We start from the raw sequence: 22646 nt of genomic DNA, 5'->3' as shown, positions 1-22646 counted from the left end.
GTTCAGGTGCAAAGGACAGGACATCTCACTGGCAAGGACTGCCCACGTCTAATCACTCAATGATCATCAAACTTTCTGCCCGAATGTTCTCAGAACAATGCAGATGCTCACAGGATACAGCAGAACAGGAGAGTCTAAGGGGAAGAGCTGTGTGTCACTGATCTGTCATTTCACTTCAGTGTTCTGATCCTCTCAAAAGTTATCTTTCTTCCAGTTAACGTAGCCCCCAAGATGATCTATGGAACTTCTGTTCCCAAGAACTTACTGAGCAATCATGTAATAACTCAACCTTACACTGTTGCTGCGGACATAAGGTATTCACCTGATTTTGAAAAAGTTCTGGATCAAGGGTGAAAGTCACTGGTTTGCCAGTTGCAAAAGCTACAATGGGATGAACTGCCAATGGATTGCACAACTAAGTACCCTTGGCAGGAATGGTCAATCAGGTGGAGTGGATGGATGCTGGCCAGCTGAGGCTTTAAAGGCCGTGGAAGGTGAGCGGGGTCCTCAAGGCTGACCCTACCACTGGCAGAAAGGAACAATGGGGGCTTTTCCAGGAGGATGGAAGAAGACCCAAAGTGCAAAGCCAGGAAAAGAAACCAAAAACTGAAGAGATGAGTTAGGACTCAGTTATGGGTAGGCTAAATAAATCTAGACTAGACCCCTCTTCCCCACCGTACCCAGCCCTGTTGGTAATAGGGATTCACTGAGGTTGTTTGAACAGAGAAGCCATGTGCTTGAAGGAGTGCTTCCACGCCTGGAAGCAAAGTGTGAATGGCCAGAAAGTGGTAAAGGGAGAAGGGAGCAGTCCAGGTTTGCAGCAAAGAGACTTGAAGTAGGGAGAAAATGGGAAGGGAAAACAAGCAAAGGTGGAGAAAATCTAGGGTCTGGGTCTGTGGAGGCTAAAGCTCTGGGCTCACTACTCCAAGTAATTAGCCACTTCTCAGGCCTCGATTTTCTCCTCTGTACAACAGGACAGCCTGCCCTATGATGGTGCTGTTGGGGATCAAAGGTACAGGATGATGTTTGGTGAACATGCAGTCTTACAAATTTAAATTAAGAAGAATGACCCAACGAGGAGATGGGCTGAATAGTGGAGGAAGGAAGATAATCCCAAGATCTGGCACCTGCATAATGGTACTTCCCCCCATTTGTATCTACTCACGGAGCTCACCCAAGTTCTTTCCTTGCATTTGACTTTTCAATGTACTATCCCCTTGGATCTCATTTAGAAATTGTTATATTATTGGGCTTACATTCTAGAACGTGCAGAAACAGCAAAGGAACAGAGTCGCTTCAGATCACACGACGGGCAGTTCCATTTCTAAAAATACATTCTAAAACGCGATCAACTTTGCAAAGTCCCTCCTGAATTTGTTGGGGACAGAAGGCAAGAAAATAGTCTTAAAACTACAGAATGTATTTTTAAGGTAGTGCAGCTTTATTACTTTCAAGTACAAACAATAACTTGGACTTGACTAACCAAATGTTGTCTAACTGAGAGAACCTGCCTCAATGTATAGATACCAATGATTTATAGTTAGCACAATCACTCGCATTAGAAGAATGCTTCCATATGATGCGTGAAAGTAACTTTTCATCTTATAGACACATCTTGTCCCACATTCACTCCACTATCTGCTCAAGCAATCCCTTCTCCATCCCCCCCACCCCACAGACACTTCAGATCTACATTTCACCTCTTTCCCCCTAGATCACAATAGACATCAAATTAGTAAAACATGAGAAGATACATTTTGACCACATTGCTATAGATGTTGGATTGGTGAGACCAGCCTTTTTCAACCTGAGCGCTCTCATCAAGAGTATGAAGTCTAAATTAGTTGAAACGCGTGTTTACAGTGTGAGTTGAGGGACACAGAGTAATTGTGAGTTGTCATCCGAATTAATAATTTTCCAGGTTTAAATATGCAAAAACATTTTTCTTTGAGCACATTCACGAAGAGCAGTAGCAGCCAGCTGGGCTCTTTAAGCTGTGATGACCACGTGAGGATACACTTGTCAGGGCTGTAATATTAACGTTCAGCCACTGAAGTCCCCTGTTCTAGGGAAGACTGGAAACACACTGAAACAACTTGACAGCAAGCACTCATGTGCACGGAGCATGATCACTCAGCCTGATAGGGAGTGGTGCAAAGACTACCCGGGTCGCCATTGGAGGATTTATTCTGGGGAAAACTCACTTTCCTAGAGTAGGCACAAGGGACCCTCTCATCAGACACTGCCAAAGATGGCCAGTGGGCATCTCAGCCAAAAATGCTAACCTGCTCTTTCCATCACACTCTATCTGGGGGTGGCGTAATTCTCAAGAGTGACTCTGTTGTCCTACACACATCTTGGCAAGTACTGGCATGACCAGGGAGGAAGGCTGTGTCAAGGGGACAGACCGTCCTGCCCCAGACGGCGTCCTGGAGCACTGATCTGATTCTGCACACTTCCCGACTGAGAAAGGCACCTGCAGGTCACCCAGGCCCATGAGATGCCGAGCAGAGGCGACCCAGAGACTGGCAGAGTGAGTTGACAATGGAAGATTCACCTCTAGGCCCCCCAAAAGCCCAGGCACACAGTCCCAGCTTTAAGGAGCTGGCTGGGTTTGGCCAAACAGTGCCGTAAAGCCTGGCTGCACATCTTTAGCCACTTCTGTTAGGTCGAAATGTCTAGCCTAACAAATAACTTCTTCGTGTCTAAAATAATACTGTTTACAAAAATATTTCTTCTCTCCCAAAGATGTTTTATAAATGCAGAGCAGTAATAATCACTCTCCTGAGAACAAACATTAGAATGATTACATCATCCTCAGCCATACTTTACCAAGTACCTGCAATGGCCAGAACACTTTTTTAACTGTGAAAAAATGAAGCGCAATCCTTAAAAAATTTAATAGCAGTATTCCCCACCTTCCACTTATAAAAAGCTATCCAAACGTGTGTAGCTTCCTGTGGAACTTTTCAAAGTTTAGACTCACCCCTGAAAATAAGTCTGTCTTCCTATTTCTCTGACAGGTCTAAAGGTCAGCGTAGGGCCAGTTTTGCCTAATCTGACTATTGCTTCAAGTAACGGGGCTGGAGGAAATTACCTTCCTCTGGAATGTTAGAACTTCCCACTCAGCTTTCCTGGACCCCCCATCCCCCCACCCTTATGAACCTGGGAGGTGAGGAGCCCCTCACTTCCACCACACGTCTTCACTCAAGAAATCCAATGCTCATAAAGGATGGAGTCTATCTGTTCAGGACTCACTTTTCAGAAATGAGAATGGTCACAAAAGAAAAGGCAATTGCCTCCCCTCTGAGCTAAGGAAGCGGAAGTCAGAGTGCATGGCAGACAACCTATGAACACAATGAAAGGGGGATTCTTCCTCCCACTTCTCTGACGCTCCAATGTGCTTCACTCTTTTAAAGAACTTGTTAGCTCTTCATTTTCACAAAAGCCAGCAATTATATGAATAAACCTAGCAACTATAAAGCAATGAAATAAAACGCTCAGGTGAAACGAAGGGCTCTGTGAGGAGGAATCTAAGTTAAGACTCCAACCACCGCCAAGTACTGCCGTCAGAACCAGCTGCACCAAGCTACGACCGGATGGGAACTTCGGTGTCCAATGAAAATTAAAATGGGACATGCTGTAAAAGGGCCAGGTTTGTCATTAAAAAAAAAAAAAAAAAAAATCCCACAAATAACAATTACTGTCGGATATATCTGGAAGTGAGGTGGGGCCATCAGATCTGTGATCTCAGTTATCTGTTCAGGCTGGGGGAAGAGGAGAAAGTCATTTGCCCTCATCATTGCCCAAAGTCTCCTGAGGCTCCTGCAAAATCGATTCCAGCCGCAATTCTGGTTCCAGTTCTTGCAAGTTGGAGCAGAGCTCACGCACAGAACTCAGTGCGAGATGGCCTTTGGGGGTGGAGAACACATTACTCTCTTACTTAATCCCCTTACAGTCTCAGCAAGAATATTAACTAAGCCTGTCCCTGAAAAGCCAAACACGAATTCTCTAGAATATTAACTTCACGGCCTTCAGAGGTCACCGTCTGGTTCTGTGCCACTATGGAATGCAGGGGTGGGGGGGGCGGGGCTGGGTCCCCACCAGGGCTGGCATCATTCTCAGCTCTGCTGGGAGCCTTTCTCCCACCTGTAAAACGGAGATGCCTTCATATTCGCATCACAAAGAATGAAGAACTCATATTCCCAGGCGGAGACTACAAAGGAGGTTCCAGTTCGTAAGTTCACCTTCAAACTACTTCCTGTTGGCCCACAGATGAAACACTCCCCCTCACTTTCCTGTAACACAATGGGAAACAGCTGAATTGTCCTACAGCTCGCTCCCTCTACTTTGTCCCTAATGTTGTGACAAATATGTTAAAATATTCCCACTGCGGATCACAGAACTACCTAACTTCACAGGAATGACAGGGTAGAAGATACAAACTGGTAGCTCATAGACATGCTTGGTTTAGCTCACGGTATTTTACACTATCTACAATTAGTTGTCAACATTTCAAAAATCAGGAGATTTCAAATAAAAATCTGGATTTCTACGTCCTCTTAAAAAAAATCGTGAAGACCTGCCACCACTGGAGCTATCATTTAGAGCTGAGTAACTGACCCATTAAATAAGCTTTCTGTGATTAAGCACAGCCCTAACACCCGTCAATCCTTTATGTTATCTGCATGGCAACCCTGGGCATCTGAGTTTTGTAAACCCTCATCTAGGCCCAGGGATAAAAAGTTAACCAGCCTGAAGCCACACATCAAGTTAGAGACAAAGGAGGAAGAAAATGTCAGGTTCGGGTACCTTTCCTTCCAATACAGCCCATTCATTGTCTGTTTAAAGAACCAAGATTCTCCTCAGCATTTTATCCAATTGCTAACATCCAATCTGCCAACATCCAAATGCTAACATTCTAGGGAATTTGTTGTATTTTCTACATTTCCCCTGGGTCCATCTGATTTCCTTATAGATAACTTTGTGCCAGTGATTTCATTTAAATATTATCTTCATCCCAAAAGAAACAATGAATCAGACAAAACTGAAATATCAACTTTTGCCCACACTTCAGTAGATGCAGGACCAAAACCTTAGAAATTCACTTAGCTTAACACCTGGCTGTACAGACAGGGAAAACGGGGCCCAGGGAAGTGATGCACCGAGGTGGCAGGGCTCCTAGGTAACAGAGCCAGTCTTCAACCGGCCAGCTCAGTGCTCTTTCTACTGTACCAGTCACCTCCGTGCACTCACCCAGGCGGCAGGGGACCAATGACCAGCTTGCTTCACACGGAAACAAAAACCACAGAACTCCCTTACATCTCAGACATGGCCAACCTTGACTCTGCCAAGTACTAGGGTTTAGAATGTGTTGATGTGCCCTGGAAGACCGAGCTTCTTCAGAACTGGCATGTGGTGGAGAGTTCATGAATGTCACAGGACTCGGCGGTCTCTGTAACACTGGCTATTATAAAAGCTAAGCCCCATGTGAGAGAAGTTGCTGGAACAGCATCATAGCACCTTTGCTTCAACTTCAAATGAAAAAAAGGCGATGGTAAAAAGCTTTAATAATAGACTGAATGTGTTTTTATAGGCAACCAATTAGCAGATTAATGAACCATTTAACTTTCTTTACTTAAAACCAACATTCAAGAAAGATGAACCCAAAACGCACCCTCTTATACTGACCAACATAACTAAGTACAAATGAAGTCAATGGCGTACCCCACTAGCATGCTGCGCTGTGTGTCGATAAAACGAGCCCTCCCCCGCCCCGAGCGCTGGCCCCTGGAAACACGGATAAATGATTGTGCACTGCGCCATGATACCATTAGGTGAGAACTTTGGTTCATGCAGTCGGCTGCCACAGAGGTTGCACTGAAAACCCGCAGCCCCGGCACCCAAAGTCAGTCAGTGGTGGTAAGCTCGTGGTGTCAGCCGTGCTCCTTCCACAACACCAGGTGAATACTGTGGTCAGGCATGCTGGTGGCAAAGACCAAGCCCGTGTCATTGTGCCCATCCAGTCCATTGAGCCAGGATGCTTCGCCCGCCAGGAAACTGGAGCCTCTCTTTGACTTCCTGTACTCTGGCAGAGGCCAGCGGCTAATCAGGCTCTCTGTCCGCAAGTCCATGATATACAGGTAGCGGTTGTCAAACAGCAGGGCAAAGATATCTCCAAAGCCAAGCAAGGCCAAGTTTGCTATCTCAGGAGTCTTGATGACCCTACAAAGACGAGAGTTAGGAAACATGAACCAGAAGGCAACTTTACTTCGGTTTCTGCCACTGTAATCTTTTCTGGAGACATTTAAAACCAATATAAAATTCAAGAAAATTTAGAGAGTTAAATGAAAGCTTTCGATAAAAATGGAAAAGACAAAAAGCTGAGCTTAAAATAGGGGAAGGGGAAGAACCCTTCACAGTGACATAATCATAGCGGCACGTAAGGGAAGAGTATCTCATGGCCACTTCTGAAAGCACGAGATGCCCACCCAGGCTGGAAAGGATCTTACAGATTTTCTCACTTAACATCTCATTTACAAGATGTGAAAACTTAACGTCCAGCCGGGGTCCATACTGTGGCTAAGGATTACCAGAGAGAACTAGACTCCAAGACCCCACTTGTACCACTAGGTAAAAAGATGGATTCACCAAACCCTAGAACACTGGCCTGTGGGAGCCTCCTGAAGCCTGGAACAAAGACTGGAAACCAGGTGGCTCCAGTGTTACTCGACTTGGCAGGGAGCCAACTCTAAACCCAACAGAGGCAAGAATAAAGGTGCTCCTAAATAATCCAGAAACACTAACAACAGATGCCCCGGCAGTTGTTAGGGAAGACTGGGGGTGTGGGGAGGGCACCCCTCACCTTCCCCAAACACTGACAACAAAGGCACAGAATAGGAGCAGTGCAGCCAGACAGCAGCAGAAAGGAGCACAAAAACACAGGCTCTGTGGCCTGCACACTTAGCGAGGCAAAAGACTGACAAGAAAAGTCAACGTCCTCTTTGAAGGCACTAAACGAGCTGTGAGAGAAGGATGTGAAAATCCTGCTCTGGGACAATGTGGGGGCCCCTGTGAGAGGCCGGGTTAACTTGCATTTTAACAAGGACACTGCCAACTAGTGTGTGTCCAAGCGCTCAGCCAGAACGGACAGGGCCTGGCAAGCGGGACAAAGAAGGGACACGTGAAGGAAGTCAGCTGAGGGGGAGAAACACAGTGGGGGGACAGGGAGACTATACATGATAGTCCCACGTACATACGAAGCGATGTGTGCGGATGTGGGAGGCCAGACATCATGAGCTCTGGAAGAGGGAACTCGGGTTCAAGCAGATTTCAGCGGACATTAGGAAGGGAGCGGGTGAGTGAGTAGGGAGAAGACCTATTCCTCACACCCAACCTGTCCGAATCTGAACTGTGGGCTAGGCCCGTCTCTCCTCCTTACCTCCTTGCTTGCTCTTTCACTCAGTTGCTCAAGCAAGGAATCATGGCAACCATCCAACTCTCTACCTTATTCAAGGGACAAATTCAACCACCAAGATCTATTGGTTTTACCTCTTAACGTTTTCTCCTACTTTATTCACTATTATCTAAATTGCCAAGACTGATCCAAGACATCACACCTTCTGTCTGCACTGTTGCCAGCAGTTTCAATTAGTCTTCCCACATCTACTCTTTGCCCCTTGCAGTCAGCTAATCTCACTCTAGTATCTGATCCTATCACCACCTCACTTAACTTTAAACCCTCTGATGGCTCTCTACTGCACTCGAATCTCCACCACCAGGCTCCTTCAGTCTCAGGGCCTTTGAACAGACCGGTCACTTGGTCTACTAGCTCCTTACTGCACACCACCCACTGGCACTTAGTTAGTGCAGACACTCATACTTCAGAGCTCGGCTCAAACCTCTTCTTCAAAGGTGCGTTCCCTAACACAACTAGGTGGGTGTCAAAGTGCCCCATACTGTGTGGCCCTCAGCCCAACCATTAAAACACCTAGCTATTTAATGTCCGTCTTCCCTCTTGCTGGTTAGTAATTTCTACAAGTTTGGTCAGTATTTCTGCAGGTTCCCAGTGTATATCCCAATGCCTAAAACACAGGTAGGTGCTCAATAAATATCTGCTAATGAATAGAGCAATGAACACTGGCAAATAAAAGCTCCTACAGAAGAGATCCAAAGGAAACTGGGAAAACAGCAAGAAAGTCCAGTAAGTCCCACATCGCCGATGCAAAGCAGGAAACAACCAGAAACTTCGATAACCAGGTGGCTAGGGGATAGGACCCAAGCCTGGTGAAGATGAACAGACTCCAATCACTGAAGCACAAATACAGTGCAGAGGGGAATGCAGGTCTTGATAGGCTCACAGTCCCTGTAACTGTGACTACTTTAGAATGGTAAACAGACATTCCTGCTGTGCCATCTGGGCCCTTGAACTTAATCACCCTGCTTGCTGTACTGAGGTAACTTAGCTGAAGAGACTGCAGGTCTTAGATTTACTGAGCACCGTGTGCTACCACAAGTGCTCTGCTTCTCTTCGGTTTGCTTCAAAGCATCAGTAGCCCTACCTGGACTTAGCAACTGAGGCCACAAGAGTTGCACTAAGATTTCAGAAGAGGCTGGTCTATTTGTGCTGCAGGGGGTGAGGAGGTGGCAAGGTATAAATGGCCCCTTTCAAAGAAAAATCTAGGGGTGCCTGGGTGGGTGAGTCGGTTAAGAGTCTAGCTCTTGATTTTGGCTCAGGTCATGATCTCATGGTTCATAGGATCAAGCCCCGTGTTGGCTCTGTGCTGACAGTGCAGAGCCTGCTTGGGATTCTCTCTCCCTCCCTCTCTCTCTGCCCATACCCTGCTTGTGTGCTCACTCTCTCTCTCTCTCAAAATAAATAAATAAACATAAAAAAAAAAAAAAGAAAGAAAAATCTAACACTTCCTAGCAGCAAACTAAAGTGTAGTTATTACTCAAAGCTAGTGTATCTGAATAACAAAAACTAACACAGCTTTCTTCTGGGACCCTGTACTCTCTTTAAGCCATTCTAAATAAAAGAAATACAGACATGAGAAAGGTAAATGTGCAATCAAATTAAAACCTTTAGAGATTCTAAGCATTATTCCACCTTACCTTTGCATCCCACCTATCCAAATTTTAAAGCAAAACAAAAACAATATTAAACTGTAATAAAGATAAGATGATTCTCATGCTGACTACTTGGATTTTTGCCAAGTATCACTCTTTAAAAAGTTCTTTCCCTCTGGCTTGCTGGTACCTTAAGCATATGCCTACTAGATGACGCCGGATGGATGGATGGATGGATGGATGGACGGACGGACAGACAGAAGGATGGACAGATGCAGGACTAGGGTGAGTTACGAGATGTTAGTCAATGCCCATACCTTCTCTTGGCATCAGTTTCCCCACCTATGAAATGAAAAGCTTAAAGTTTTCTAGGGTCTATTCCAGTCTTTTTTTCTCAAAGCATAATTATCAATCATTTCTAGAAATGATTCTGACAGCTTGGAAACCTAATTGGTTAGAATTGCTGCTCTGATTCCAGAAGATATAAAAGGAGTTATTTATAACTGTATGACCAGAGACAGAGCCTGACAAAGTACGATTAGCTAGCATGACAGATCTCATACAAGCTGCCCCCAAACAGTCATGCATAAAAACACTGATGAGAATGTTCAATTTTCTATACTACTCCAAGCCAGCACTTCCTGCCGTGCTGTGGAACACTAATTCTGTGGGCCCTTAATAGGTGTTCCTCAAAAAAAAGGGCTTTGTATACAATGAGTGTGAGGTACAGTAGGCTAAACAAATTCAAACAGGCTTCTTTATGTAGGGCTTCTCAGGGCTATTAGTAATAAAGATCTGCCAGGTCTCATACTTGGTCCTTGTTACAGACGTTCCATTTAATCTTCACTTTATAGGTCAGGAAACTGAGGCATGGGAAGATTAAGAAACTTACATAAAATCATCCAGCTCATAGGAGAGGACACCAGATTTTAAACCAAGGCTTATCATCAAAGTAAGTTCTCTTCATCACCATATACCACTGGCTTCCATCAGCCTCCAGTATGCTTACAACTACCATCAATCTCCAAGAAGGGTCTAAGTTATGCAGTGAATCACAAAATTATCTTGTCTATGGATCTTTCCTTATTTCTCTGAAGAGAAATCCTACAAATTCCAATTTTCTCTAAATACCTCCATCTTTCTACTACTTAATAGGCCATTTAATCCCTCAATACAGAATTTCACTGACCAGGGAGTAGAACTTAAATTATCAGAGCTAAACATGCAGATGGCCAATGGACACATGAAAAGATGTTCAACATCATTCATCTTCAGGAAAATGCAAATCAAAATCACAGTGAGATATCACCTCACACCTGTCAGAAGGGCTAAAACCAAATACAGAAGATAAAACAAGTGTGGTCAGGGATGTGGAGAAAAAGGAACCCTCATGCACTGCTGGTGGGAATGCAAAACTGGTGCGGCTGCTGTGGAAAACAATACGGAGGTTCCTCAAAAGGTTAAAAACAACTACCCTATGATCCAGCAACTGCACTACTAGGTATTTACTCAAAGAGTACAAAAATACTAATTCAAAGGGGTTCATGAACTCTTATGTTTACTGCAGCATTATCTACAAGAGCCATATTACAGAAGCAGCATTAAGTGTCCATCGATAAAATGGATAAAGATGTGGTGTGTGTGGGTATACACATATATATCTAAATCTGTATCTCTCTCTATATATATGAATATTTTTCAGTCATAAAAAAGAATCAAATTTTGGCACACCCAGGTGGCTCAGTCGGTTAATCGTCCTACTCTTGATACGGATCCAGGTCCTGATCTTTGGTTGTGAAATCAAGCCCCATTTTGGGCCCCTGTGCTGAGCATGGAGACTGCTTGGGATTCTCTCTCTCCCCTCCTTCCCCAAACACTCTCTCTCTCAAAACAAACTTAAAAAAAAAAAAAAAAAAAGAATGAAATCTTGTCATTTGCAGCTACACAGATGGAGCTATTGAGTATAATCCTAAATCAGAGAAAAACAAATATATGATTTCACCCACATGTGGACTTTAACAAACAGAACAAATGAGCAAAGGAAAAAGAAAAGAGAGAGCGCGAGAGAGACAAACCAAGAAACAGATACTTCAGTACTAAGAACAAACTGATGGTTACCAGAAGGAAGGTGGGTGAAGGGATGGGGAAACAGGTGATGGGGACTAAGCATTGCACTTGTTCTTATGCGCCCTGGGTGTTGCATGGAGGTGCTATAACACTGTGTGGTAACTGTCCTAGAGTTAAGATAAGAAGCTTAATTTAAAAATCGTTATTTTACTAAATACACCTTATCTGTCTAAAAATAAAATATAAATATATTTTAAAAAAATATTAGAACCAGAGACCTGAAAGATCTTTATACCCAAGCCTTTTATTTTCCAGAAAAGCATGGTAAACTCTGAAAGGGGGAAGTAACACAGTAAGGCAAGGGATTAGAACCTACATCTTTGAGGTTCTAGCATGAAACTCTAATTCTTGCCTATTTAGTATTTTTATGTGTGCGATTTTCAGTATATAACCCTGTTTATAACTGATGTAGTAAACATTTCCCAAACCAAGCTACTGAATGGTTTATACAAGTATTTAGTCTTGACTTTACTATCAAACCACAACAAACAAACAAACAAATGAGAAAAGACTGTCAGAGGTTACAGTCTCAAGGAAGCATTACCTGAGAATATCATAACTGGCAAAGTCCCACTGGTAGAGACCCAGCGCTGAACTACAAACAATGTATTTGCCATCAAAATGAAGTCTTGGCTGCAGGCAGATACTCCTATCCTCAGAGACAGACAGTGTCTTCAAGCACTTGCAGTTAATTTCTCTCCCAATTGGCCAAATCTACAGATAAAAGAAAATTAGACAACATGACAAATCACATCACCATAGACAAGCTTACGCGTAAACAATGTGGCCTATGGTTGCTGAAGCCAGCTATACAGTGAAGTAGATGAGCAAGAGCACAGGTTTTATAGTGGAGAGGCATAGGTCCTAGCTCTGCTGCTGCCTATATGTATTGTGTAACCTTGGCTAAAATCCTTAACCTCTCTGAACCTCAGTTCCCACAATGAAGATGCCCACCACACGAAACAATTTTTAAAATGCAGCAAGAATGTATACAAGAGCGCTCTGTAAACTTTTTTTATTATTATACAAGTAAATCTTGGGACGCCTGGGTGGCTCAGTTGGTTAAGCAACCGACTTCAGCTCAGGTCATGATCTCACTGATTGTGGGTCTGAGCCCCGCGTCGGGCTCTGTGCTGACAGCTAGCTCAAGAGCCTGGAGCCTGCTTCCGATTCTATGTCTCCCTCTCTCTCTGACCCTCCCCTGCTTATGCTGTCTCTGTCTCTCAGAAATAAATAAAACATTAAAAAAAATTTAACAAGTAAATCTTTGTTTTTATAGCGTAGATCTAAGAATTGAAGTGGGTACAAGATGTGTCTTTTTTTTAAGTTTATTTATTTTGAGAGAGAGAGAGCGAGAGAGAGAGAAAGAGCACAAGTTGGGGAGGGGCAGAGAGAAGAGACAGGATCACAGGTAGGCTCCGTGGTAGGCCACACCACCAGCACAGAGGCCAATGTGGGGCCGGGCCCCACAAACTGTGAGATGACGACCTGAGCTGAGATCAAGAGTCAGATGCTCAACTGACTGAGCCACTCAGGCAGCCTGAGATGTGTCTTAAGAAAACAGAATATGAAGATACATTTCTGTGGTTCTTTTTTATTTACAAATCAGGGTTAGAAACAGCATTGTACATAGAAATAATGAATAATTCTCTTTCCAATGGGTTGAAGATGGCTTATAGTAAGACATTCCTGCTTCCCTTTAAATATTCCCCTTGTGCTACGCCACTTTAATTTTCTTATATTTGCCAGTTTTTCCTTGATGAGGCAAATTAATGGAGGGGAAAAAACCTACCTTGATCTCATATTTGTCCGCACTTAAGAGTATGTAGTCTCCAGGGCTGTGCAAAAGAGACTTGACTTTACACTTTTGTAAAACCACCTAGAAACATAAACATTCATGTTACAGAAAGTTCCTTTTTAAACTATTTCTGGATTACTTTTTTAAATATTAAAATATGAAAAAGAGCCCGAAATGAGATGGTACGCTAGAGTAGCTATGTTGTAACTCTATGACCAAGTTAGCTTCTAGTTAGTACAGCCAGATTCTCTATATTGTTAGCAGGATCTAAAATCGTCTAATGATGGCAGCATTTAATTTCTGCTTTAGTCTAGAAGCAAACATTTGGAATGATTTTAAAAAGTTGTAAAAGATGACCTCATAGAAAGTGTGAGAACAGGAAAGAAAACTGCCCGTAGACCTAGAAGTAGTTACGAATGGTCTGTTTTCATGAGCATGTGCACTGTACGGGAAAAAGCACTGGACCTAGGATCAGAATCTGCCATATACTGACTCTGCAACCTTGGACAAAACCATCTGGCACCTTTGTTTCTCATCTTTAAAAACAGGGGATGAGGCATTTATTAGATGTCAGAATTGCAATGAAAATGAAATAGAACGATTAAATGAGGAGGAGAATGAGATAAGAGCGAGCCATCCATCAGCACTTGGCATAGTCTGTAAACACTTAGGTGCCAGTTATTTTGGTAATAAGTCAGCACAAAGTGAGGAGGTGGCCAGGCTTGGTTGTCCTGAAGCCCGGGTCGCAGACTCAAATGAAACGGACAGACCTACTAACTGCAGAAACCATGCTGGTTTGTCCCGTGTCAGGCCCTGAAGGGAGGAGGGACTTGTCTATAACAACACAGTCAGCATCCTGGCCCCACCTCCAGTGTTTTTAACACAACACCAAACTGTCTTATGTAATTTTTCCATTGAAATATTCACTGTGTCCAATACAGAACTGTGGTAAAAGATATGGAACATAAAATGTACTATCTCAACCATTTTAAGTGTACAGTTCAGTGATGTTATTGACCTTCTAACAAACTACTCTCCCTCCCCAGCTCCACCTATTTCAGGAAAACACATTCACCCACCCGATCTGAAACCCACTGGACATCAGATTCTTTTTCTTTGTTCCCCAGGAGTCGGTACATTCAGTTGGCTGTACCTTACAGGCACAGCCTCCATGTGTGCTCTTCTCTTTCTGAGCCACCTGGATCCAAGCCACAGGTATCTTTTGCTTAGATTATTGCAAATGTCTAACTGACCCCATTATGTCCACTGAGCCCGACCCTAATCCACTGTTCATCAGTGGTTATTTTCTCCTTGCTCAGAACAGCCAACTGCTTCTCACTATGTGTAAGACATCCACAATCCTTAACGTGGTTGGCACACACAATGGCCCCCTCTCCACACCACCCCCAGCACAGCTCCAGTGGCCTTCACGTCATCAAACAGTCTGGGTTCTCTCCTGCCCCAGGGCCTGGGCATACCCTGCGCACACTGACACACTCCACTACCCTGTATGCAGCTACCTCCAATTTCTTCCTGTTTTGTCCCTTCTCGAAAAGCTCTCCCCTGAATGAACTTAATTAGATACCTTCTAGTCTTTCTCACAGAACACTGCACTTTTTCCTTCAGAGCACTTAACACAATTTGTAATTATGTATTTATTTGTGAAATTACTATTTAGTAACTCTTTCTCTTACTGGGCTACTGGGCTAATGTCCGTATCAAGCCTGGGTCTGCTGTGCTCACTCCTGTGCTCTCCACCCCACACAGAAATGCTCGGTAAGCTCTGGAGAAGTGTTTCTGCACGACATTTCCATGATTAATACTGCATTTGATCCTCAGAGCCGTCTTTTTTTTGAAAACGAGAAAACCCCACAATATTCTTTTAAGGACTTTATACAGTTTTTCTTCATTCCACTCCTTGCAGTTATTATTTTTTTAATGAAAATTGCTTTTCTGATTAAAAAAGAAATAATCTTATCCTAAAGGGAAAAAAGCACCCATAATTCCAAATAACCACCTTTAACATTTCGGTGCATAAACATGTTTTTTCAGAAACTGTTACTACACTCTACAGTAGGTCTATTGTGGCCTGTTTTATTTGGTCCCTATACCCACCATATATATTGTCAGTATTTTTCCATGTCATAAGTCATTCATTTGTTAAACTATTTACTGAGTGTCTTCCACTGGTTGGTCACTGTCGAAGGCCATCATGCTTTGTGGGTGCATCTGCTCCGCCTCACGGCTTCCCTACCACTTACAAGGCAGCACCTAGCATCCTCTACCCCAACCCCAGCTCCTTCACCCCTTCACAGTCTCATGACAAGGAGATTTCTTCTTACCTTGGTGACCCATTCCGTGTGCCCAGTGAGTGTGTTCAGGCATGTCCCAGCAGATAAAGCCCATACTTTCACAGTGAAGTCTGCGGAGCCACTCACCAAGATATCCAGTTCATCATTGTAGTCAACGCTAAACACTAGCATATATAACACACGAAGTTAAAACATGCCCCTGAGGGTCTTTTATAATAGAGTTCAATAACGTTCATTCTCCCTAGCTGCTCAACTGTATAGTTTCTCAACCACAGTTACTATAAGAACAGTGCTACTCAGTTAAGAATTTTATAAAAAATATATCCAGTTCAAAATTCTTATTATTATAGCTTATTATTCTAAGGATGGAAGGTCCCTGGAGTAGCGCAATCTTTTATACTTGTGCTAGCTTTAAAGTGAGAGGTAAAACCAGTACTGGAGGTAATGGCATTTCCTTCCACTCAGGACCGCCTGCCTGATACGACACAAAACCAATCCAGCTTATGCAGGGAAAACAGGAACAGAAGTGGCCTTACTTAGATGTGTACTATTCGTTGCAGGAGACTCGATGTCAAGAATCATACCCATAATCAAGAAAACAATACCCTAATCAAGAAAAGCCAGTGTAGTGAGAAAAACAAAACACACACAAGTATCTCAAAGGTCAGACTAAACCATTCTCTCAAACTGTTTAAATTTCTTCACAGGTATACCCTGTGTACCCCCAGCACCTAAAACAGTGCCTGAGTAGAGCAAGGACTCAAAACATTTGTTTTTAAATGCCTGCCAAACTCTAAATGAACTGGGGAACCAGAGATGAAGGGCTTTTCCTTAAGGAACTCAGTCTAAGGGAGGGGTGAAGGAGGAAGTCCAAAAAAATTAAACGTTTACCTCTTGCTAGGGAAACACCAAGGAGAATGACTAACTCTGCCCAGGGATATCAGGGAAGACTTCAGGGAAGAGGCGGTATTGGAGATGGGCCCTGAAGGATGAGTAGAGTTTATCAAGAAAAGAAGAATATTGCAGGTAGAGGGAACAGCAAAGGCAGGGAGTTATGGAAAAGCCACAGCAATGTGCAGGGAACAGTAATGAAATTTTTTAGAGCAAGGCTCTTGAGGTTGATCACCTGGAAGTCAATGTACATGTTGACACTATCAAACAGTATACTCAATTTAGTAAGTTCCATGCTAAATCACAGATCTTCCAATATTAATTTCTATAATAAACAAGTGGTAACAAATAAGCAGACTGAGGAAAATGTGTAAGATGACCAACAAAATGGGGAAAAAGTGGTTTTCAGCAGTAAAGCAGCTAGGTTCACTTTGAAGGATTACTCAGCACCAGACACAATGCAAAGAACTGGGGACGTAAGGAAGAACAAGACAGGCAGGAGCCCTGCCTGCCGGCAGCACCGCCGGTGAAGAAGCAGACTCCCACACTTATTTGTATGAGGAGTGTGAGGACAAGATACAGGTTACCGGGAATGCTGTTCAGGGAGTCCAAGCAGACTGCTCATAAAATGTGATGCTTGAGAGCATAGACTGTGACTCTCCAGGGCTAGCGCAGTGGGTAACGGGGGAAGGACGAAGGGGCTGCTGCACCAGAGGCTGGGAAACAGCCCAACATGATCTCTGCACAAACTCCAAGATAAATAGAGCTGGAAGCTCCGGTCTCGAGGCTATATTCAAATGACCAGTTTCTGCACACCAGGCCACTACACATTAGGAAACATTCGGGTATCTGTTTCCTTCATCTTCCCTCCAGGCACTGGTTTGTTTTAATCAATTGGCAACCAAACTCCAAGTCAATGTAAAAATGTGTCGATCACACAATCTGAGAACCACCATCACTCCAAAGGATGGTGAGCCCTGATTCGGCGAATAAAGTAGACTGAATTTACAAGTGTAGCACTTACTCAATTTGGAAGTATGGACGCTGTTAAAAGTAAAATGGACTGATTGTTCAACAGGGTATAAGTGAAATAGGTACAGAGAACTGCCTCCTCCCAGCATGAGGGTACAAAGGAGAGTTTCGAAATGGGCCAAGGGAAAGCAAAAGTCAGGGAAAAAATCCAAATAAGGGTACCTTAAATAAAGGGATTAACTGCTGTTATTGAAAAACAGAGGAGGGAAAGGTAGTTAATTTTAATTAAGTTAAAAAACAAAAATTAAACAAAAAAGGGGTCATATTCTTGGCTCCTGGTTTTACGGAATGAACTGTAGAAACCCCTGAAAAAGGCAACCCACCCGCCCCTGTGTGCCCCCGGAAGTGCTGGGTCCTGGCTCCGGAACTCCATTCCCAGCAGGCCACAGTGTTGTCAAAGGAGCCTGTCACAAGCTTCTGCTCATCAAATTTCACTGCTGCACAAGTGTGGGTCTGGATGCCATAAACACACTGTCCTGTGCTCACATCCCACAGTTTTGCAGACAAGTCATCTGACCCTTCAAGAGAAAAACAGGGAAGTTAGTAAGAAAACAAACACTAAGGAAGGAAAATCAATCCCCAAACCAAGGTATTCTTCAAGCAGAACCTCACAGTCCCCTCCTCTAAGCATTCCCACTTCACAGCTGAGAAAAGCAAAGCACGGAGAGGGTAATGCAACTCATTCAGGGTCACCGAAATGGCGTTAACAGCACGGGGCCAGAATGCAAGCTTTTGGTTTAGTCTATTTCCCCTAACTTTCCAGCCCATAGAGGAGTGCCAGACTAAAGCATCCATTGGCGCTTCTACTTGTAAAATTTCACAATCTTTGACCATCATGAACTTTCTGATTTGAGCTTGAAATGAAGGATATCACCTATGACTACATGTATACATTTGCATACCTATCTATGACCTAACACCCCGAACAAATAAAGAATGCTGAACAGTTAAGCTGCCTGCTGGAACAAGTTTTACTCTATGGGTAGTCAAAGATAAGCCTCAGATCACTCAGATCACAGGTTAACTTCTGCAAAGGCTGACTGCTAATTCTTTGAGCCATCGTGAAATGTGCAGAGCAACTTCTAAGAAAACCATGGATAAATCATCCCCAGGCATTCACAACTCAACACTGAGCTTGTAAGCCCCTTAAAATTCTGTACAAAAAAGTAGGTTTTATTTCTGTGTCTGATGAAAATATACCAATCATTGTAATTCAGGATTAGCTTTAATTATGTTTAAAGGCATAATGACTCAATCACTCTCACAATTTACCTTTATAATAAAAAAGTAGTAAGAATTGACAAAGACATTTTGAGGACACAACAAATACAGTCAACTATGACAAGGACACACTATGCAGGAAAGCACCAAATAACTGGTTTTGGAAAGGATGAAATGACTAAGTCAAGTTGGCCACAATTCTGCCTTTAAGGATTGGTAAAAAGCCACTGTTCCAGACAATGGAAAACTAGTTACCACTTATGAAAGAGGTAGAGCATGAATTTCAACTTGAACAAACCCTAGGAGAACACACTAAAATGAAGACTGTATCTGTTGTCACTCCATTATTTAGAGACTCACTTTCTTCTCTATAAAATAAGGAGTAGGAATTGGTTAGTGGTTCTCAATGGTCATATGAGACACGAGAATCATCTGGGGAGGAGCACTGGGTTGGCTCTACTGGTAAAGTGGGTGACTCTTGAACTCAGGGCTGTAGGTTCAAGCCCCACATGGGGATAGAGATTACTTAAAAATAAAATCTTTGGAAGGAAAAAAAGGATTACCTGGGGAGGTTCATCAAAACACCCATGCAGGGCCCTAGCTTCAGAGATTCTTATTTAGAAACTGTGACGTGGAGCCTGATCATTTTAAAAGTTTGCCAAGTGATTCTCATGCATCAGAAATATTTTGAAAGCCAATGATGTAGAATAGCACTCTAATAGAAACATAATACAAACCACGGATGTAACTTACATACGTAATTAAAAATTTTCTATTGTTTACTTTAAAAAGTAAAAACAATTTAATACAAATTTCATTAGCTCAATATATCAAAAAGATTATTAGTGAAATATTTTACATTCTGAGTCTGAAACCTACTGAGGATTTCCCATTTCACACCTCTGTCTGGACTAGCCACATCTCAAGAGCTCAAAGTCTTATGGGGCCAGTGGCTACTATATTGGACAATGTGTCTAGATAATCTGAACTGTACATTTAAAAAATGGTTAAAATGATAAATCTAGGTGTTTCTTAAATATGCCTTAGGAAATGGCATGATTGGCTCCTCAAGCTAGTGTATATTGTACCACAATTTGATTTAAAAAAAAAAAAAGGGAGAGATTATCCTAATTTTTAAATAAATTTATAGAGGAAAATATTGGGCCACTCAGTTTTACCCCCTAGTGAAGCATCAGAGAACAGTAAGTTGATTTCAGTTCCATTTTCTAGTGGTACAAGTCTACTCTTAACCGCTAAGCCTTTAGGATCCATTATTCTCTACTCCTTTTTAGTTTTATTTCACCCTTTCCTATGAATTCCTGTGTGCTGCAGTGAGAAGTCCACCGTGTTTTCAAGGAGGTCATCAGCGATGCAGCCTAAAGACGAAAGGGGAGTAAATAAATGTAGACTGTTTTTCATTATATGAAAGAAAAAAAAAAAAGCCCTTTCAATTCAGAAGAGGATGAAAACAATACTTTGATATAAAAAAATTCCAGGGGTGGGTATATAACAAAGATAAGCAGAAAACTGAGCTGTAACTCAAATGGAATAAACTATCGTATCAAGCAAAGCTTAAATATTTAACTGGTAGCATCAGATCTCAGCTCTCGACTGCCTCTTGGAGGCATTTGACTCTAATGACCAACTGAACAAACTGGCCGGTGCCTCTTTAACACGGGTAATTTTCCTTGTCCTTCTTGAAACTCTTCATCACCATTGTGCTTCTTTACCTCTTCCCTCTCTATGTTCTTCAAGGGCCCATCCTAGGCTCTATTCTTTTTCCTCTCCGTCTCCTTTTAAAATGTCACTATCATAGCCATCGCTGTAGTGTCACTAACTCCTCAGCCTTTTGCTCTCGCCCTAAGCTACTTCCCAAAGCTCTGATGCTGCATTTCCAGACCCCTGTGGGAATCTCCACTCATATCCAACTGCATTAAAGTTCATCCCAGGAATTTGACAATAAACTATTTGTAAAAAAAAAAAAAAAAAAAAAGACTGAATGCACACAAAGCACTAAAATGCCATACAACACAATTTATTATGTTACATTTTAAGAAATTTCAAGGCAGATTAAAAATGACATTAGAACAAAAATAAATAAATAAATAAAGTTCATCCCAGGAGAACCTGGGTGGCTCAGTCAGTTAAGCATCTGACTCAATTTCAGCTCAGGTCATGATCTCACTCGCGGTTCCTGAGTTTGAGCCTCACATCACGCTCTGCATTGACAGTGCGGAGCCTGCTTGGAATTCCCTGTCTCCCTCTCTCTGAGCCCCATCGCTTGTAGTCTCTCAAAACTAAATTAACTTTAGAAAATATAAAGAAAAATTTTCATTCCAAATTGAACTCCCTCCACCCTCTCAAATTTATTCCTTCATTTCCTATTCTTCTTACCAGTAGTACTACCTTTCCAGGAATTCCAGCCAGAAATCTCAGCCATTTTTTGAAACTGCCCCTTTCCTCGCCACATACTCAATCCATCGCTAAATTTTGTTAATTCCATTTCAACGGCTGCTCTTCCATGTAACTGCTCCTTTAAAAGAATCTCTACCCTTCAGGCGCCAGGGTGGCTCAATGGGTTAAGCATCTGACTTCAGCTCAGGTCATGATCTTGTAGTTTAGGAGTTCAAGTCCTGCTTCAGGCTCTCTGCTGTCAGCACAAAGACTGCTTCAGATCCTCTGCCTCCCTTTCTCTCTGACCCTGACCCACTTGTGGGCACACTCCCTCTCTCTCAAAAATAAATAAACCGTGGGGTGCCTGGGTGGCTCAGTCAGTTGAATGTCCGACTTCAGCTCAGGTCATGATCTTGCAGTTCCTGAGTTCAATCCCCTCATCAGGCTCTGTGCTGACAACTCAGAGCCTGGAGCCTGCTTCAGATTCTGTGTCTCCTTCTCTCTGTGCTCCTTCCCCGCTCATGCTCAGTCTCTCTCAAAAGTAAACATGAAAAAAGTTGTTTAATTAAAAAATTTTTCAATAAATAAATAAACCTTAAGGAAAAAAGAAAAAACCTCTATGCTTACTATCCTAAATCAAGATCTATCTACTTTTACCTAAAATGCAACATGTTAATACTTTAATTTAGAAATTCTAGTTTGTCTATGTCAGAGGGTCTCCATATAAGTACTATCATCCTCCAAGGGAAGATGGGAAGATTTTAGAAATTTGTAGGGATGGTTTCAAGTGTCACAATGATTTCGGGGGGGGAGGGGGCAGAGGTCATTACTAGCCTCACTGGGCAAAGACCAGAAATGCCAGACATCCTGCAGTGTTTGGGACAGTGCACAAAACTAACTGTCTTGTATTCTGCATGACCTCTTAAAGGCTCTGCCTGATTGCCTGATATTTATAAGTGAAAAGCTTATTTTTCGTTGTCTGAGTCTTGGACCTGTTTTACAAAGCACAGAGTTTATTCTGAATTTTCTGTGAGTGTAACTACCAGGTAGACTGAGGAAAAATGTACTTTGCTTTGTTGGGGGCTTTTCACCACTTGAGACCACATCACTGATGGTACAAATACAACACTGTGCTATTTATAACTGCCATGTTCATGACGACAGTATACACACAGGTAAAAATATCTGATTACTCTACCATCTTCTAGCACAGCTGTGCTTGAACACAACACATTTAATTTGCATTATTTTAAATTACCATCTTCTTATTTCTCCTCTGGATCAGAGTTTAGGTTTTATATTGATTTTTTTTTTTGAAATATGTGTACGTACAGGTTAAGTTATTGCTATGAATTTCACTTCAAGGTAAGAGAACATCGTAAAATATGTTTCAAAAAGAGGACCTGGGGTCTGAAAGAAATAAGAAACACTGGTCTACCTGGAGCAGAATGCTCTGGTCCTGGCCCTTTTTCTGCTCAGAAATTTTTCAAGGTTTTTTCTTATTGCTTAAAGAAAGCTGTCCAGGGGCGCCTGGGTGGCTTAGTCGGTTAAGCGTCCGACTTTCGCTTAGGTCATGATCTCGCGGTTCGTGGGTTCGAGCCCCGCGTCAGGCTCTGAGCTGGGAGTCAGCACAGAGCCTGGAGCCTGTTTCAGTCTGTGACTCCCTCTCTCTCTGACCTCCCCTGCTCACGCTGTCTCTCTCTCCTGGAAATAAATAAAACATTTAAAAAAAAAAAAAAAAAAAGAAAGCTGTCCAAACTCATATTCCCAATATTTAAGGTTTTTACAATGCAGCTCAAGCC

At 42.7% G+C, this 22646-nt stretch overlaps 1 protein-coding gene across 2 annotated transcripts in view; it reads right to left on the bottom strand.

Annotated features, from left to right (window-relative positions):
• Positions 1-1418: 1418 nt before the first annotated feature.
• FBXW2 (F-box and WD repeat domain containing 2) overlaps positions 1419-22646 on the bottom strand; it is a 29962-nt gene continuing 8734 nt past the window's right edge. For both annotated transcript variants that reach the window (XM_039234630.1, XM_039234631.1), the window contains 5 exons: positions 17553-17747; positions 15337-15470; positions 12989-13075; positions 11741-11910; positions 1419-6225 (listed from right to left, as the gene is read on the bottom strand). In XM_039234630.1, the coding sequence (XP_039090561.1) occupies positions 5937-6225; positions 11741-11910; positions 12989-13075; positions 15337-15470; positions 17553-17747 (875 nt within the window). In that variant the 3' untranslated portion in view covers positions 1419-5936. The remainder of the gene's footprint in view (positions 6226-11740; positions 11911-12988; positions 13076-15336; positions 15471-17552; positions 17748-22646) is intronic.

Source organism: Hyaena hyaena, unplaced genomic scaffold (genome assembly GCF_003009895.1).
Source record: "Hyaena hyaena isolate Hyena2069 unplaced genomic scaffold, ASM300989v1 scaffold_90, whole genome shotgun sequence".
NCBI lineage: Eukaryota > Metazoa > Chordata > Mammalia > Carnivora > Hyaenidae > Hyaena > Hyaena hyaena.
Note: the sequence above shows the minus strand (reverse complement) of the source record. Positions and strands in the feature narration are given on the sequence as shown.